Source organism: Tinamus guttatus, unplaced genomic scaffold (assembly GCF_059628265.1).
Source record: "Tinamus guttatus ecotype Peru unplaced genomic scaffold, ASM5962826v1 Tinamus_guttatus_pri_ptg000149l, whole genome shotgun sequence".
Lineage (NCBI taxonomy): Eukaryota > Metazoa > Chordata > Aves > Tinamiformes > Tinamidae > Tinamus > Tinamus guttatus.
In genome coordinates this window covers 1,904,331-1,923,646 of record NW_028288683.1, presented here as the reverse complement: position 1 = coordinate 1,923,646, position 19,316 = coordinate 1,904,331, and the positions used below count along the sequence as shown (strand labels likewise).

Genomic DNA, 19,316 nt, shown 5'->3' with positions numbered 1-19,316 from the left:
TTCTTGTAGAAGTCTCCTGAGTGTTATTCAGCCACAGTAATGAAGTATAACTGTCCTTACTGTTAAAAGATACCTTAACAGTCTGTTTGTAATTGTGAGAATGCTCTGCATTATATCTTCTCATTTGAATTTTGTGAATTTTAGCTACCTTTTATCAAACTGCAATTACTTCCCTGTAAAGACTGCCAGCAGCTAAATTTGTATTGAGATGTGCTATGTACTGCATTCCTGGAAATTAATAGTGTCACGTAATACAGCAAGGCAGTTTTACTTTGAGATCACATTAATAAAAGAAGTCATTCAGTATTTTCTTTCCATCCACTATAAATGTCTCCAAGTATACATTTGGGATGGTTGTGATCAATGGTACTTGCTAACATTATCTTTATTAATAGTTAGAATAGAGAGTATTTCATTTGAAAATGAGCTGAAAGCCTTTCTACCTGTCCAAATCTGAATACAGACCTTTGTATTTTTTTGTATAACAGTGATTGAAGAGTAGGAACTAAGTACATCTGTATTACAGGAATTTACAGGAAAAACTATTTTTTGACTTGTACCATGAAAAAAAAATACATGGATTTTTTCCTGTAGGAATTTTTTTCTCATAGAAAACAGCTTTAGAGCCTTAGTAGGAATGAAAGAAAAGTACTGTATGTGCATTTCTTTTAGATAGTTGGAATGTGAAAAATATTTATTAATCATCCTTCTATTCAGTCTTAATGGAGAAAAAATACGATTGACTGAATTTTGTGAAAAATTCTAGGAATTCATTTGAGAGATAAAGAGTAGTCCAGCAAAAAACACTCTTACACCTGCTCCAAGAAGAAAAAGAATGCTGATTCTGATATGAAATATTTTTATATATCAGTCTTTTTTTTTAGAAATTATAAATAAATTCAATTCATTATTATTTTGAATTATTGTAAAATTTTTGAATTAAGATAGTTTTGGAATTAAAATGGATCATTGTATTTTATTTTATCTCTCCACTATCTTAATAAGAAAATAATGTATGTGCTCCAGTCTTAATGTATAGTTAATTTAACTGAAGCTCCCATGTTTGAATGTTAGCTGTGATTAAGCTGTGTAGTTAATGCTTATTGTTTCTAATTGTGGTTGTGTAATATAGGTTATGGACAAACTTAGATTAGCCTATCAGGTAACTTATAAATGGCGTTGCTTTGACAGAGACTAACTTTATGAGATGCTTTCCTCTTCTTGCCACTGAGCAGCAGGCAGCGGTGCCGGAGGAGGCGTGAAGGCCGCTCCTCAGCGCGGGCGGTTGGAGCCAGCAAGGCCTCCCGAGACACCGGCCCTGTCCCACTGCAGTGCTGGTTACACAGCCCGCCACAAGCCTTTAGAATTGCACCATCCCTGCTCTCCCTTCAGCTGCTTTTGATTGTAACCTTTAACTTCACATTTCTTGGTTTTACAATGCCAGATTTTATAACATTTGATCATTCCTGTATATAACTTTTTCATTTACTTCTAAACACTGTCAGTCTTTGCATCATTTTCATAGAGTTTTCCATCCAATAAATTATTGAGAATTTATGTAAGTGAGAATTCTGTGAGGGGTTGTAGGAAATTGCTGTTAGTCCCCACTTTGAATTGAACATGGCCAAAACTGTGTTGCTGCTGAGATTCTCAAAGCGAAAATAATAGTCTTTGTTCTAAAAAGATAAAATTGACCCAAAACACAGCTAAAATATTACCTTTGTATTGTAGCCTTTTTTTTTCTTTTTCATATTATTAAGCACAGAGTCTAAGAAGCACTTAGGTCTGAAGAAGTAATAATAATCTCATAATCTCATTTAGTAGTCATTAGCCTTGTAACAGGAGCTTTTTGCAACCTGTAAAAATGCAAGGTAGTAATAAAAACAGTGGGAAAATGTTACAGGATAGTTTATGTTTGAAGAAAGACCAGTGATTGATAGAAAAATTTGATCATACTCTATTTTATTTTTTTTAACTTCTGTCGTTATGTCAAGCTAACTGTGAACCTGAAAAAAAATTGTGCACCCCTGTATAAATGCTGTGTCTGTTCTTACGCAGCCTAAAGCAGTGTGAATGAAATTCCAAAACTTAAATATAATTAAATATAATTTTCCTGTTGTAACCCTAGAATAGAAAAGTTTGCAAGTCTGAATCCCTTGAGGTTGAGTCCGCCAGAGAACGTGGATGTCCCGGCAGCTTTGGCCAAAGTTGAGATCCACAGCAGGTTTCTCAGCTGCCAACGTAGCCCGGGATGTGCCCAGGAGCGCTGGGAGCCCGAGTGCCTGTTTGGTCATGCCGTGGACGTGCAGTGTCTGCCCTGCCTCCGTGGTCGGGTCCACCAGGGTGCTGGGAACACCAGTGCGGAACGGCCTCTGCGAGACATGCCCGGAGGCAGCGACGGTTGTCCTGTGGTGCCCACAGTGTAAGGGAAGGAATGAGCAATCCTCATTTCAGTTTTTCCCTTTGGCAGAGGAACTTGAAGCTGCTTTGGAAGAATGCCTTACTCATTGGACTTTAAGGTATCCCACTTATTTTCTCCTATTTGAGTTGTTCTACGTTAGATGAAGCAGTTAAGTACATACTGGATGGGATGGAGAAAAAGACTATGACTCTTTGGCGTCGTGTTCAGAGTACTTAAAGGATGGAGTTCTTAAGGGATGGAGTACTTAAAAGTACTGAAAGGATGGAGTTCTTAGGAGTTCCTGCCACCGCATCTGTAAAAGTATTGTATACATATTAAGAAAGTTTTATGTACCTTATCTGTCCTCGGTGAAATTTCTTACAAACGGGCTTGTGGCAGAGAAGAAGAGAACCTCTACCTCCAGTTGCTTCTTGCCTCACCAGACCTCCTTAGTAAGGGGACTTACTTCAGCGAATGCCTAATTGCAAGGAGGAATTACGACAGTAAGTGTTAGCGTGAGGCAGTGGAAGTAAAGCATCCCTGCATCTTACAGTGAGGGTGCTCACACCCTGGAGAGGCCTACGGCCTAGGATGTGGCCCTCTTTTGGAATGGTGCGTGCTCCAGGTTGGTCACTTCTTCCCTTGGCAGATGGGATTTGTCAGTGCGGCTCTTCTGGTTCTCTGCTAAGTGCCTGTGGTGGAGTCCACCGGGAGAAGTTTTCTAACGTTCAGTGTGTCGGTGCCTCAGCCCCGCTCAGAATGGGTTCCTGTACTTACTGTGTTACAAAGAGGATAAGAATATGTTTCTTTTGGTGGAGGGATGAAAACACCAAATTCTGCATTTTCTGTGCAACAACACGGGAAGAATGAAGAGCAATTTTGAAAGAATTCTTCATTTTTATATGAAGAACAAATTCACAACTGTTCTGTTTTCATGGTCCGTTGCTTCTTTCGCTTGAATAGATTTTGCTTTCACTTGTGATAACAGTTTTAAAGCAATCAAAAGGCAAATCTAATTTCCAACCATTAGAAATGATTGTTAATGCATGAGAGACTACCACAATTTTGCATGCTGCATCTTTTTGGACTGGGAGTTTTGGTTTAGGGCTTTTGGCATGCTTTGGATGACACAAGGCTGTGTTTTTTGTTTACTAACCTGTATTTTTCTGTGGGGGAAAAAAAATCATTCAAATGACCAGATTCTTTAGCGGTGTCATAATCAGAGTGCTGATTGCAGTTAGAAGGTTTTCCTTTGGGAAATGAAATATGTAAGGAATCCATGTGCCCATTGGAATCCATTGCCTTTTTGCCTTACCTCACTTTCGAATTGTTCCCTTTGCGGGTTAATGATTCTTCAAGGAAACAGTAGGGAAGTATCTTTGGTAACATCACTAAGTGATATAAAGGACTGGAACTTTTTTGGTTGTTGAAGGGCAGTTTTTAACCAAGTTCTTCACCTGGCTCATTGAATTTGAAGAAATTTATGAAGATAGAAGGGAGGATTTTGTAGCCACATACAGAAACTAAAACCTAAAGATGAGTGAAGTCTTAGTTCTCCTGGCCTCTCTTCTTATCCTCATCTTGCCTCATCAGTAACTAATGATAGCCACCCTGGAAAACACATGGAGATTGTTGTATTTCCCATATATTCCCCATATATTTGAGATAAATGAGCAGTTTGGCAATGTGTATAAAATTTTTTGAGACTGGTGGTGAAGACATTTGTATATTATTCATCTTATACTTAAATTATTCAGGAAGATATCTACATTTCTGTGAGTTTTTACAGGCCATGATACCATGGAGTGAGTTCGATTAGAGCCTATACAATTTAAACAAAATATAAATGTTTAGTAGTGAGAGCAAAATACTGGCAATCACTCAGTGCAAACTGAAGTTCTGTCGCTATGTTAAGATAAAAAAAAAAAAAACATAATTTTGAGATTCTTGCAAGTCTTTGTTTTGCTCTTTTTTTCCCTTGGGATTTTTTTTTTATAGCCCTCCTTGCATATTTAAAAATACTTAGTTCGGAACTAGAATCCAGGCTTCTTTGTAGTCTAATGTGCACAGTGGTCGCCAGGCTACTCTCCTGCATCACCCGGTTTATCCTGACCATGGAAAGTGGTTGCTGAGGGCACAGGAGGTCTGGTTCTCCTCCCAGGCTGGGGCTACTTCTTGCACTGTTGCGATTTTCTTCTGGATTTTTATTGTAGGAAGGGAAAGGAGAATCCGATGCAGACATCTGAGGCCTGCGGACGGGTGGGGGAGAACTTAGCGCCTGCACTGGAGGGACCAAAACCAACTGCAAAATGACCTGCAGAGACTAGAACAGTGGGGGCTGCAGGCAAAAAAGTGAGGCACAGTCCAAATAAATGTGGAGAACACCCAAGAGGAAGAATAAAGAGCTCAGATACCATCTCACCACGCTGCCGCACCCACCACATTAAGCTCTGCTTTAATTCTATCTGATGAGCACTGTCCTACCATTCATTTTTCATGTTCAGATCTCTGTATTTGCCAAAGGGAAAGTGTTGAATTGGGAGGGGAGCTGCTCCATGAAAGCCCTTCTGTTTCACACGGTAGCTCCCAGTCAGTTCTGGAAAAAGAGGACACACAGGAAAGAGAGTTAAAGAAATGCAAGCGTGGGACATTTGGTTTTAGGTTTAGAGGCTGAAATGAAATTAAGTGTAAATATATTCTAAGCAGTGAAATCAAATTTGCTTACTAATCCAGGTTGCATCTCCTTTTTGCCCCCTCTTATGACTAAACTAGCAGTACCAGTAACTGTGCCTGCGTCACCTTTTCCTCTCTTTCCTGCTTGCAGCCCAATCCTTCCATGCTTATGCAGGAGATCTTCCCAGGAGGCTTGCCCGAAGCACAAGGAAATTGAGGTCAAAACACCAAAAAAAGAGATGAGAAACCTGGGAATTGGGAGAAAGGCAGCAGCGAGTAGATATCCAGAGAGATGTGGCTGCCCTTGGTTCAAGCACTTCCCTTTTGGCTACTGCTGCATTTCACAGGGAGTTGGGGCTGAGTGAGGAGCCCTGGCACAGCCTGCCTCGCTCTGGGTGAGGTGCACGGAGGGAACCCTTCGGTGTCAGCAGAGAAAAGTCCCCTTCTTCCAGGTAGCTCTGTCTTCTTCCCAGCGTACGCAGCCGGGTGCTTCCCTGGGCCTTCCCTTTCCATGGGAGGCCTCTCTCCGGGAGCACCCTGCCTTCATGCACACCTGGCCATGGCTCTTCAGCCTCCCCATCACGGGTCCAGCTGAAGAGCAGTGAGACCATCTGCCTCTCTCCAGCTATCAAAGTCACTCCCTACCAGTGGGTTTTAGCTTTACTTCTTCACCAGAAGGAATAAAAATAGTAACTTTTGATAAGGCTACAAGTATGTTGTTTTGCCTTCAGAGTGGCATGCAATGTAATTTCTTATCTATTGATTTAAATAATTCAGCATTTTAAAAGGAACAAATCAACTCGATTAGGTTAGGGGATACTTAAATGTTGAGAACAACTTTACATCAATTAAAATTAGTGATAATTCATTTATGAGGGAACTAATATAATTAATTAGATGGTAGCTGTGTATCTGTTTTATCATACATACATTGCTGTGGGTATAGTGCTTTTAAACATCTGCTCAATAGTCTGTTATGATAGCACAAGAATGCTTTTACGTGAGCGTAATAGAGTAGCAGATGCTTCCTGATGACAACTTCCAAATTTGTTTAGGAAACAGTCCGTGTGTCCTGGATTTGCAGTTTTAACTTGAAGCATGGCAGTCATGTAACAAAATTGTATTACCAAAACAAGAAATAAAGAAATTAAATTATTTTGTATCATTTTTAAGGTTTGCAATTTAGTCAAAATACCTTCATTGTTAACATTTTATTTTTTTTACTTAGGCATGTGTAGTTTATCTTAGCAAGGATTTAAATAAAATTAGGAATTCGTTGCCAATTTTTTTGTTTTGCTGCGCTTATATGTATGTGAATCTTTTTGCAGCAGTTATGCAACCTTCTCATGCTAAAATTGATTTCACTATTGTCTAATAAATAAAATGCAGTATTAGCTCAAAAGAGATAGAACAATAGTATACATTATAAGGAAAAATAGAACAGTTACATTAAAGTGTTTAAAGAGGCTATCGTGACATTTATGACAAAAATGAAATTCTCTGACTTTTTTGAAAAATTACATCTGCTTTTTGCATCTAAGGCTTTATCAGTAAATGTTTGGAAAGGAAAGCCGGTTGGTTAAAGGGCAGAAAATAAACTTTGCCTTTTGAGTTGGTGTAATACTCTTTCAGGCTCCATGGCTTTATTTAACCATACATAGATTTTTAGATATTCCAAAGATCATCCTAAATTAACTGTGCTCATTTTAGTCATCTCATCAGTAAAGTTTATCTCATCAGCTAGAGAGATACTATCAAAACTTTTAGGCTCCAAAATATAGTTTCCCTACATAAACTCTCTGCATCATACTTACAGAGACTGTAAATACGGGATTACACATCAATGCTGTCTCTTTTTATGGAAGAAGTCTTGCCACTGCTGTTTACCAAAAAAAAAAAAAAAAGGGATTAGAAATGGCTTTAAGGAGGATTCAAGTATCTGTCTATGTATGCAGATCACAAATACAATGCACACACTTGTCACCAGAGATGCAGCAGAAAATATATATATATATAGAGAGAGAGAGAGATCTGTTTATCAAATCCTATTTTGAGTAAGTGTAGAGTCTTCAGAGCAGCCCAGTGTCCGTCTTGTTAGAGAGCAGAGGAGTGTGACTTGCTTGATTTCAGTTGCTGCTAAACCAGCACTCCGAGGAACCACAGGATAATGCAATAAGAATGTGTCCACAAATATACTGCTCTCCAGAACAGTAGTGTGTTCAGTGAAAAGCTGCTTCTTTCCTTGTCCACTGAGCTTCCTGCTATCAATCTATACAGATCTTTTGGAAAGGCCACTTCGGGATAAAACCACTCTTTTTTTTTTTTTCTGGAAATAATAGGATGTTGTGGGAAGTAGCTCAGAGTCTCATGTCCTGGTAAAGGCAGGAGTTCTCAAGAGGATTTACTCACTGGCCATTTCAAGGAAAAATGAAATTAGAAAGATTGGCTCCTTTGTTTTCCTTTTCCTAATCCAGCAAATGAAGACCGAAGTTGCTTACCAGCTGCAATCTTTGCTAACCCAGCAAGCTGAATTCTTAGGGACAAAGTTGTTCCTAGCTTCATTTGTTACTTTCTGAGATAGTAGGATATTTATAAAATATGTTTTCCCAAGGGGTATAGAGCTTTGAGTAAAATTATTTCTTTTCCTCAGTGTTAGGAGTTATAAAAAGAATATGATTTCTTTTTCGTTTAATCTGAAATAATAGTAAATTAGATATTAATTTCTATTGTTACAGATTAGAGTTGTTCTTTTTTTAGGCATGATGCAGAGTAAGCAGAAGGAGGAGTATGCATATAAATGTAGCTTTTTTGGTGGAATAACAATATTTAATGTATCAGCAGTAGAGAGGTAGTCTTTTTACTTCCAGGAGAACAAGAGAATGGAAGTAGCTTGGCAAGCGTATTTTAACATGTTGTACATATTCAGTTTTATTTTAGAGCAAGGTAAGCTAGTGACTAAGCAATAAGCAAGGCCATAATATCTGATGAAACATTAATGTCTCTACCACATGATGATTTTGTTTTAATCTAGGTTCAGTTGTGAATATGGATTCTTTCCTTTCCCCATCTCTACAAACTTGAAAATCAATCTCTTTTTTTTTAGCATTTCTTTTATCACCTTCTTAATTACTTAAGTAATCTGCTACTTTCCCTTCCTTTATTGTACTCCTCACTGAAGCATTGAGAATTTATTCAGTTTTAAAAAAGTTAAGTTTACTAAAGAGAAGTAGTAGTATTTTCTTTTCCTCATGAGATAATTTTTAGTAACGTTAGCTCTGTATTTCACATCTGATCATAGGAACTGACATGTGGGAAGAAGAAAAGACTTTACTTGCTTAGTCTGTTACACATTTTGATAGGAACCGGGTAGAGTGTATGGAATTCTACCTGGCCTGTGAAGTTAGATACAGCAATCACCATTGTCCCTTCTGGCATGTTGTCTGCAATATCCCTTCATATACAGGTTTTAAAGCTGGGTTAACACGAAGAGGATTTTCTTTAATGTTCCGTTTCAGTGTTTAGATATCTGTTTCCTGATAAGCTAAAATCAAGCATTCCTATAGCCGTCCACCATTTCCCAGGATACTTCTCTTCTTTGAGAACCTGTGATTTTCTCATTTAGTGTCTAAAATTGTATTTTCAAAGCTAAATCTGAAGCTAGGTCTGAAGCCCTGGTCTGGACTCTCTGTTCCTGATCTCCTATCCAGGTGCCTCAGCAGCATCTGGTTGTCTAACATGCCTACTTTGGGTGAAATCACTTTTACCTGGGCTGTCAGAAAGGTTTAAAGTATTCTCTTTGTGATGGCTGCTATAGTTTATCAGTTCTTGTATCACATCATAGATTGAGGAATAAGCAAGGTGAGTTGAGAATGAGAGATAAAAATACAAAATAGCTTTAAATTTCTAATGTGTCAAACCAACATGACTTTCAAAGGATGTTGGTTTTTCTTTTCTGTACAACCTTATTCCTTTTGGTTGGACAGGGAGTAGTGTGCCAACATTGGCAGTTGGTTGGCAAAAGCAAACTCGTGAAGTGCACACCCAACCTGTGGGGCATTAGGGCTGCTTACTTCATGCATGTAAATTTGGGGGGTTGAAAACTGAACAAGTCCACACCCATTGGATCTTCTTGGAAAGTTTATTTTAAAATATTTAATCTTAATGGATTTATTAAGTTTCTGACTCCATTTTCAGAGATGCTGAGTATCAACAGTTTCTGGAAAAAACATCCACCTCCTTAACCACCATCTGAATGTTAATTCAAAACTAATACAGTGCTAAAGATGTTGAGAGGTTTACATCATGACTGGAGTGTATCTCAATGCTCTGATTAAGTGCCACCTCTTGCAATTTTGAGCATTGCTTACTTCATGTGTGAAACATACAGTGAGAGGAGAAAATCGACTCACCTTGAGAAATGTTATAGCAAAACCGACATTTTGCAAGGAACATTTAAAAACAGAATTTTTTTGGACACAGTTGCTCTGTATTTTGGCAAGCAAAAACAGGTTATTTAAGGATATGGTTTTAAAATGGTCTATACTAAAGGTAATGCAGAGAGATACAGCTACAGCTGCACCTTATTTTACAAGTGTTCTGCCATAGTTTAGAGAGAGATTTGTGTTTTTATTTTATCTACAAAAGCAGCTTGTGGTTATAAAGACCCCAGTTCTGCAAATCTTTGTACATAATTCAGAGTTTGAAATTTGGTAAGTTTATGAGGAGTCGTTGCAGGTTTTGGATTTCAGTGTTTTTCTTGCTAGTACAAAGAAATGTCTTCAGGAATTCAAATGAGTAATGCTGTGCAAGGGGTGATCCCTATTATGTCTGCTCTTTATGTTTATTAAATTAATTACAGTAGTGGTAATTAATTTCCCCTTGTTGCAAATACTCAAGTTGCTGGATGATTTTGTTCATGTTTGTTGTTTTAGGAATCTTTGGATGATTCTCAAGTAGATGGAGTTTGTGCAACAGCAGAAGTGCTTCGCTATGAGTATCATGTCTTGTACTCCAGCAGCTACCAAGTACCTGTGCTGTATTTCAGGGCATGCTTTTTAGGTAAGAGCCTTTTTCTACTAGACAAAGAGAAGATGAAAAATATGTAGGATGTGGTAGATGTTAAAAACAGATTTTGTATTAAAGTAATGAACAAAGTAATGGCCATATGTAATAAGAAAATCAGAGATGAGACTGTTCACCAGTAAATTTTCTAATACACCAGACACTGATCTTCAGGACCTTGAAGTAGATGATATCATCTCAGCCTGAAGGAGGCTGATCTTTGGCTCCTGGCATCTTGCCTGTGGTTGACTAAAACTGCCGGTCATTTTTCTTGTTCTTTTCTTTAAATGAATACAAAAAAAAAAAAGAAAAAAAAAAGAAAAAAAAGAAAACCTTAAAGCTGCAGGTCCGAATTTGGCTGTGAAATGAGTGGACATAATTACAGTGGCTTCAGCAGAACTGTGTCTGTTAATGTGAAGCCTGAATGTGAGCTACAAGCCCAGGGTCTAAATATATCTCTAAAACTGTGTGCTGTTTTCTACTTAAATTTGCTGTTTAGAAAAAATAACAACAGTATGGTGTTGTCTTTAGTCATTTTTTTATGTATTAAAACTGTTTCTTGAAACACCAATGGATTTTCTTTCCTCTCTAATACGTACTTCTTTTACTCATTACTGAATTGCTACAGCCACTGTGATTTCACTCACCATCCTGTCAGGAAGGAAGGAGGAACACACGGCCTCCCTCCAAGGCCACTGTTAGTGTCACTTATTTAATCAGCAAACATAGAGTGATCACACTGCAGCATTCACTGTGCTCAGTTCCTCTCTGCCCAAAGACCCAGGGCTGGGGGATTCAGATCTCCAAGTCTTTTCATTCAGTCTTCTGCATGGTAACATCAGCATCTTTTGTGTTTTGAATAATCTCCTTACTTTATCTAGATGAAGATGTCTGAATGTTGCCAGTGATATCTTTTTCTTTTTAATTAAAAAGTAGCTTAAGCTGCTTTGAATGTGTTTGGTAGATTTAATCACTCTCTGCCTTATATTGTTTAATGGTTTCTAATTTTGCAGTGTTAGCATTTTAAAAGGCACTTTAGATTTAAAACTGAAGAACAAATTCTCATAGATTCCCTGGTGAAAATATTTTAGTCTGAGGTGCAGTTTCAAAGAATGGATAACTTGGGGTAAATTTTCAAACTGGGACATGGGGAACTGGGGACATTGCTCTGCCTTTACCACCAACAGAACACTCATTTGCACACATCCTTCTGTAAGTTTATTTCTGGAATTATTACAAGCTTTTACAAGTATGCAGTATTTTGCATTTAAACTTACTGTGCAGACAGAAGGATAAAGAAAGTTTTGCTATAAGAGGCAGATTAACCTATTTGTGGTACTGAAAAAATGTCATCATCTTGGCTTTAGCTGAATTAACAGTACCCTGTTTCTACACAAGAGGATGGAAATGCTGCAGGTAGAGGAAATAGGACACTATTTCTACTGTACTGTACTTTCATATAATTAGTATTCACCATAAGCAGTTAATCACCAGAGAAGAGCTCCCAGAGACAAAACAAGTTGTTTAGCTTGTCAGCATCAGGGAATCGGAGGTGTTGAAACATGACTCCTTATAGCTGGAAGTGGATATTACAGAAGCTAGTGGATGATCTAATGCATAATCTTAGTATTATGTGCCAACAGCTCCCCTCACAGTACAAAACTGTAATTGTTCCTACAAGTATAATTACGTTTTAAAACATTTCTTGGGAACCTTTCACAATGGAAAGCAAGGATTTTTTTTAATAATTCCTATAATCACCTGGGTTTTCTTTAACATTTAACATTCTCTGACTCTTGAAGAGAGAAGCATAAAAAATGCTGGCAATAAGCACTTTTCCGAGAAGGTATTCAAGTGATATTCTTGCATTTTAATTCTCGGTAGTTTACTTTTGCAAATAAAAAATTCTGTCATCACAGCAAATTATTTACCTAGTGTTTGCAATGCTCTTTGAAGATCCCATCATGAGGTTTTCGGGAACATACAGGTCATGATCAACTCACAATCACTTGAGACATCTGAGCAAAAGAATCTTTTGTCTTGCCTTGGATCTAACATGGAGAAGGCTGGTAATGCGGTGAGATTTATGTCTTTTAGTTAGAAAGCTAATGGTCTGCTTGTGGTAACTCCCTCACCCCTTTCCTGGACATTTAGCAATTTTCATGGCATCCTTTATCTAAAAGAGTTGGGGAAAAATCTTCCTCTGAAACCTACATTGGTTTAACAGCCTGAATCCCTACTGTTGTTTTTAGCTTAAATTAACAGATTCGGCTCCTTCCAAGCTTCATGGTTTCCCTGGGCTTGTGCGCGCGCTGCTCCAGCTCGTGCTCCCGTGGAGCGCGTTGCGAGCAGCCGCAGGAGCCGTACGTGCGCGCAGGCGGCTGCCGCGCTGCCCTGCTGCGCTGCCGTGCTGCCCTGATGCACTGCCGCGCTGTGCTGCTGCACTGCCCTGCTGCGCTGCCCTGCTGCCCTGCTGCACTGCTGCGCTGCCCTGCTGCACTGCCCTGCTGCACTGCTGTGCTGCCCTATGCACTGCTGCGCTGCCCTGCTACACTGCTACGCTGCCTTGCTACGCTGCTGCCCTGCTGCACTCCCCTGTCGTGCTGCCCTGCTGCCCTGCTGCACTGCCGCGCTGCACTGCTTCACTGCCCTTATGCACTGCCACGCTGTCATGCTGCACTGCTGCACTGCCGCACTGCCCTGGTGCCTGCCGCGCTGCCCTGCAGCGCTGCCGCGCGGCTCTGCTGCCCTGGCAGTTGCTGCAGTGCCCTGGTGTCTGCCGCGCTGCTCTGCTGCACTGCCCTGGCGGCTGCTGCCCTGCCCTTCTGCCCTGCTGCGCTGCCCTGCTGCACTGCCCTGCTGCACTGCCCTGCTGCACTGCCCTGACGCCTGCTGCCCTGCTGCACTGCCCTGCTGCGCTGCCCTGCTGCACTGCCCTGGCGGCTGCTGCGCTGCCGCGCTGCGCAGGTTTGTCCAGGGCGGCGGCAGCGGCAGCGGGGCCGGAGGTGGGACGCAGAGCGCGGCCCCCTCTGCGGCGCTGCTTTACGGAGCCACTGCTCCCCGGGGCAGCCTGCAGAATTGTAATTCTTTGGTTCAACTTGACTGAATAGTTCTGCATGTTTTGTTCGCAGTACTCACTTCCTCACCTTGTATGTTTTAATAGCAACTGTTGCTGGTCTGTCTTCCAACTGAACTGTTCTAGAATAATTAAAACCTCCCTTTCTTGCATGTATTTGAGTCTAGTTTCCAGAGACTGTTTTGTGTCTGGCAGTACCTCCAGATACAGGCTTCCAAAATAGTTGCTGTGGAGGTTTTCTGGTGATCTGCTCCTGTATCAACATGATTGGCATCTTTAGAAGCCTATGTCAGTGAGGACTTAAAAGTTTCTCTCCTGTCTGCTAGCGATTGTGCTCAAAGGTTTTAGAACAGTCCTTCCCACAGGAAGACAGTTGCATAGTGTCCATATCCCTGCTTCTTTCTAACTTGGATGAAGTAATTTCTTTTTTGGAATTCATCTTCAATCATCTTTTTTTTTTTTTTCCCAGAGAAAGCTTGATATGGAAAGTAGTGCAAGGTAAAGGTTTGAAATTTGAACTACGATAGAACTAAAACATTTAAAATGATATCTAAACTTTTGGGTAATCTCTAGGGACTGCTTTACAAGGAAATCTTGTTCTGTGCAAGGAAAAACACTTCAGCTAAAATAATGATTAAATATGATGCCTCTGTCTGAAAAAGGGTTTGAGAACATTATAGGATACAAGAAGCTGTTTTTAGGGCACAGATGTACGTTTTTCAGTAACTCATGATACTTCTCACAAGTATATATTCATAAGGGGAACCTTACTGTCTACTTAGTCAGGAGCTCTGGACAGTGGTCTGCAGGATCTAACTTCTTCAAAGCCAGTGTCATGTGTGACTTGCCTCTCAGAAATGGGAGACCTTCTTTCTTTCTCCAGCTTCCAAGATTACCAAATAGGTAGTTGAAGAAAGGCATGAAGCCCTGCTGAGATCTGATGTCAGCAATTAGCCTTCTTGGAGACAGATGGTAAACGCAATTAGCCTTCCCCTTAGATGCTGGCATCAGCCAGATGGGCTGGGCTAGGTCCAGTAAGCTTTCTTTAATCAGTAGAGTAATTTTTCTCCTTTTTTAGCCTCTAAGATGTCAAGAAACTTTGGTCTTTTCTGAACTATCATCAACTAAAGCCGTCCATTCCAAGACCCCTTGTCCTGACAGTGAGCTGGCAGCAACACAACCACAGGTGGACATGGGTGGACATTCTACATGCCAAGAATAGTTTAACTCTCTTATTCCTCTTTTTCCTACACAGGTAGAGGAAGCTAGTAAAAATCATGCTAGAAAGTAGATAGAGAAAGCCTAAGGTAACATAACTTTCTCTGCTCCTGAAGGAATGAATTTATGCCCCTGTTCATAACAGTGCCAGGCCTGACTGATGCACTTTTCCAGAAATCAGACTTACTCTCTCAACTCAAAGGCAGGCCATTATGTCCTTGCTCAGAAAAAGTAGCTGCTCTTAAGATCATGATGGTGTCTATACCTGTCTCATGTTAACATATCATGGCTTCAGACATAAAGAGATTGAATAATTTGAATCAACAAACACTCTTCTAAGATGTGAACGGTGTTTTTCTCTTGTGTGGCAATGGTTTCTTAAGAGTAAAAAGTACTAGTATCTCTTTGAAAGTATTTCATAATGAAGCCTCAAATGGATTTGTACCATTTCCCAAATGTCTCCAAAGTATTCTTTTAAGGTTGAGATTGTAAAAGAAACTTGATACTGGGTGTAATCTGAGTGGAGGTCAAACTTTGCAATATATATATTTTTTTAAAAAGCCAAGCCCACAAACTTTAATTAGAAATCAAATAAATTATCAAAACTATCATAAAAAAAAGAAAATAAGTATAATACAGCAACTGGGGAGCCTTCAGTGGCGTTCTCTGAAAATCCAGTTGGAGTTTTATGCCTGGAGAATTTCTGCCCTCTACAGAAATGAAGGTATCAAGTCAATTGGAACTGTGCAACTCCTGTGTAGCCTCAATGCCACGAGTCACTACTGTGATGGAGCCCTCAGTCCTTTGCTGATTAACTATTGCTTATTCTTATGACTATTGCTTTTTTTTTAAAAAAAAAAAAAAAGGTTATTTTCCAGACTCTTTTGGCCTTTTCTTGCTTGGTGGACCTACAAGCCACTATTGCTGGGTGATGTACAATTCGTTTTACTCGGTGGCAATCTGTAAATTAGTTCATGGGTTGAATTATGCAAAGCATACATATAGCCACAAAATTTCACTTAAGGCAACACATCTATTCCTGGCTATATGCAGGCTAAGACACGGAGCTTTGCACATCTCAGCAGCTGTGCTGCTGTGGGTGGGTGTAGACGATGCATGTACTGCTGGGTGAATCTGAAGCCTCCCTTCCTGCCCCTTCCCTTTGCACGGTGCCAGTGCCTTCTTCTCCTGCCTGGACTGCTTGAGTCCGGCTCCGTGTCTGGAACGAGGAGAGGGAAGCAGAGAGGCTGCCTGGCTCAGCAGGTGCCGCAGTGGCCCCATGTTGCCAGCAGCAACAACTACAGACGTCTCTGTGGGCTCTGCTGGATGCCGGAGGTCTCGGTGGGTTGCAGGAACGCCTAAGAGGCTGCTAAACACGTGAGCGCGGGCAGCCCTCGGAAAAGAGGACCCAGAGAATATAGGAGTGTGTTTTGCGCTGTGCTGGGAGCCGTGGATTTCTTTGGATATACCAAATGTCTTCAGTTACATCATCCTAAACAGCTAAAGGTGACCTAATTCACACAAACCAATGAGTTTTAAAATGTAAAGCTCTCCTCCAGCCATATTACCTGAAATGTATTTTTTTTACCAGGCTTCCCTGTCTGCTGACAGAGAAACAAGAACAAAACCAGAATAGACTACAAATTTCCCCCTCTTCCCCAGAGGCTTGTAGCATACTAATCCTTCCATCGCCATTTGCGCTGCAGTTGCTTTTTTTTAATTTGTTTATTTGAGGAGGAGAACTAGCAGACTTTCAGGTCTTTGTGCCATAGAATAAGATAGGGACCTAACCATCCACCTTACTCAGTATTAAAAAACACATCACTTTTTAAACCAATTCTAAGTTTAGTGAAGTATTTTGAAAATAAGGCAGAAAGTTCAAATCTTAGGGAAATTTAAATCCAAACACATTTAAATCCAAACACATTTCAGTATAGAAGTGCTTAATCCAAGTGCCTGGGTCTTGGTACTTGATACCTTTATTTTTACCTGAGTAAAATATTGCAATTACTGTATGTTAGCAGTTGAAGTATTTTACTGACTGTGATCTCACTCCAGTGCAACACTTTGAGTCTGGATTTATTTCTACTTTCTCTGAAATAAAAGTAACTTCAAACTGAGATATGATGGAAAACTTACTGCTTTTTATATATGAACTAATAAAATCTATGGGGTAAAGAAAAAATCCAGGTAATTTTTAGCTAAAATGTGACTAGTGTTTCAAATGTATATGACCATTTCTATAAATGAGATGGTTGGGGTCAGAGAAATCCATCCAGAGTGTGTGATTTCAGTTTGCTGAAGTATCACTGTAAAAAATTCACACATAGGAAGAACAGAATAAACTCTGGAGTGGTAAATCAGATTGTTATACATTTGTGGTGCTCTAGATTTTGCATTTGGATTTGTATTGAATTGCCTTTGCGGGTTGACTAGAAAACATGGAAAATGGCAAATAACCATGGCATCTTAAATGAGGTGCATGTGAAAGATGAACTGTTTTACTAATAAATTCTTCCAAAGTTAACTTGTGCTCTAAGAACTGTTGTAACAAAATTCTTAGTAAACTCTAGGCCATCCCCAGCATAGCCGTGATATCTGCCATCATAAGACAGAGAAAACATGCATGTCTTGTGTTCTTGAACATAGGAAAGTAAAGCTATTTAATATTGTTTGCCTCTCAAATGCTTAATTTGCTATACATCTTCATGTTTCTGCTATATGATGCTTACATAAGGGCAGAACTTGGTGCTGTTTAATAAATGCGTGCAGAAAATAAGATAAAATAGAGGCTGTAGGCAGCTGGTTTCAACTTATATCTAAACATGGCATTCAAATGTTAATTGGATGAATAAATCTTGTTCATTTTACAGACATGAAAATGTCACTAGAATAGAACTATTTATCACAAGATAATGGTCTCTGACACCTGATAAATGCCAAGAAGAAGCTACTTATTGAAAATGTATCAAAATATTCTATTGCTGTTTGTCAAAAACAAATATTGAGGCAAAATCGACATGCTTATTTTCAGTGGTTGACACTTGTATCTTGGCATAATTCTAACCTGACAGATAAAAACCTGGTTCAACAATGCCATATAAATGCAGCCCAACAAAAAAAAAATATATAGGCAGGCATCTGCAGAGGAACATAGATTACCAAGGGACACTGAACTTCTGTCAGCAGAAATTTGTTCTTTGAATATTTTTCCATTCTCTCACAATGAATTATGTGCATTTACATGAAACAACTGATGATGGTATTATTTTGTGGTTTTTAATCTCTCTTGTCCAAGAACTGTTTTACAAAATTATTTCAACCTCACAATTTACAACCAGAAAAGTAAGTTGTTGTTCCCATGTGACAGAGAAGAAAGCTGAACAGAGAGTTTGGGATAGTTTTATATGCTTATGTGGTCAGGATTTGGGCAATGCTGTTGAGAGGTTACAGCGCCAGGAGTGGTTCAACCGTATTTTGTTCTTTTTTTTTTTTCACCCATCTGCCATAATTAGTATTTTCAGGTTTACATTTGGTGTTCCGTATGAAAGCCATATCTTGCTTGAGAGTTTTGAATGTGCTTGGTTGTTCTTATCTCTTTGCCCCCCCAGATGGTAGAGCTCTAAGCCTGGATGAAATCTGGAAAAGTGTTCATGCCTGCTACCAGGCTCGGCTGCTGGAGGGGCCCTGGGACACTATCACACAGCAGGTGAGAAACCACTCGTCCTTTGCAAAACTGGTGAATGCAATATCTGTGGGAATCCTCAGTGCTCTTGTTCCCTCCTGGAAACAACCAAAATATACTGAAGTCCAACTGAGGCTATGCTGAGCCAGTTACCAGCATACTTTTATTTTTAAAGATGTGTCGGTGTTCACCTTAGAAGACCAAATATGGCAATCTCACTCATTTAAAATACTTTTCCTAAGTTAAACCTGAAAAAATTGGTGATGAATATTCTTTGGTTTGGGAAAATATGGGTTTAATAGTAAACTTCCCTAAGTAAAATATGTTAGTAGTATGGTAGCATTTCACAGACTGCCTATGAATTAAATTACCAAAAAGACTGTGTAATTTTTAGTCTTAAGTAGACCTGCAATAATCTTCGGGATTAAAGGAAAGAAAATTATTCTGTCTGTCAAATATTATTGCTGACTAATGTGCTTAAGAATAAGTAGTGAATGAACACAAGAAAAAACAGATGAGTAGACAGTTTGTTATGTTACTGTCTTCTTTTAGAGTTAATCAAATAACTTCTATTGAAAGTGGTCAAAGTCATGATAGCTGTTTCAAAAACAGTCATATTTGCGCATAGAAAGAGTGGGGAATGGCTTGGAGATGAGCTGGTTGCTCCGAGTTCCTCCCTGGGCTCCAGGCCTCCAGTACAACTTTGGACAAAGAACAGAGAGTCTCTAGGTCCAAGTTTTCCGTTGTCAGATGTAGATAAGGTGGTCACTTTTCTTCCTACCCCTTCCATTCTTGTCTTCCCCATCTTAGCTCTTTTCAGCAAATAGCAAATTTGGTTTCAGGAAAATAGCAATTTATGATGGCACAATATGGAAATAACCCCAAGTGAGATCTGTTTAGAGGTATTTCCAGTGAAAAACTATTCCTTGTACTACAGAAGCTTCTTGAGAACCTCATAGGCATTGAGGGTCTGATGTTTACTGGGCATTTCTAAGGGTGACTGTGAGCTTGCAGATTCTTTCTTAATACTTGCCTTTAAATAAACTATCAATTATCTATCTTGCCTTATGCAGAATTAACATCAGCAAATTAGATTTTAGTAAATTGGAAATGGGTAAATAACTTTCTCCACAATAAGATATTGTAGTTTAGATTTACAGTTTTGTGATTTATAGCTGAAATAGATGACTTACAGCTAAAAC

General features: G+C 39.4%; 1 protein-coding gene across 1 annotated transcript in view; it reads left to right on the top strand.

Moving 5' to 3' along the window:
• The window catches only part of ATG10 (autophagy related 10), a 73,514-nt gene that overhangs the window by 36,062 nt on the left and 18,136 nt on the right, over positions 1-19,316 (top strand). The window contains exons 3-4 of the mRNA XM_010213200.2: positions 10,006-10,132; positions 18,041-18,138. Coding sequence (XP_010211502.2) covers positions 10,006-10,132; positions 18,041-18,138 — 225 coding nt within the window. The remainder of the gene's footprint in view (positions 1-10,005; positions 10,133-18,040; positions 18,139-19,316) is intronic.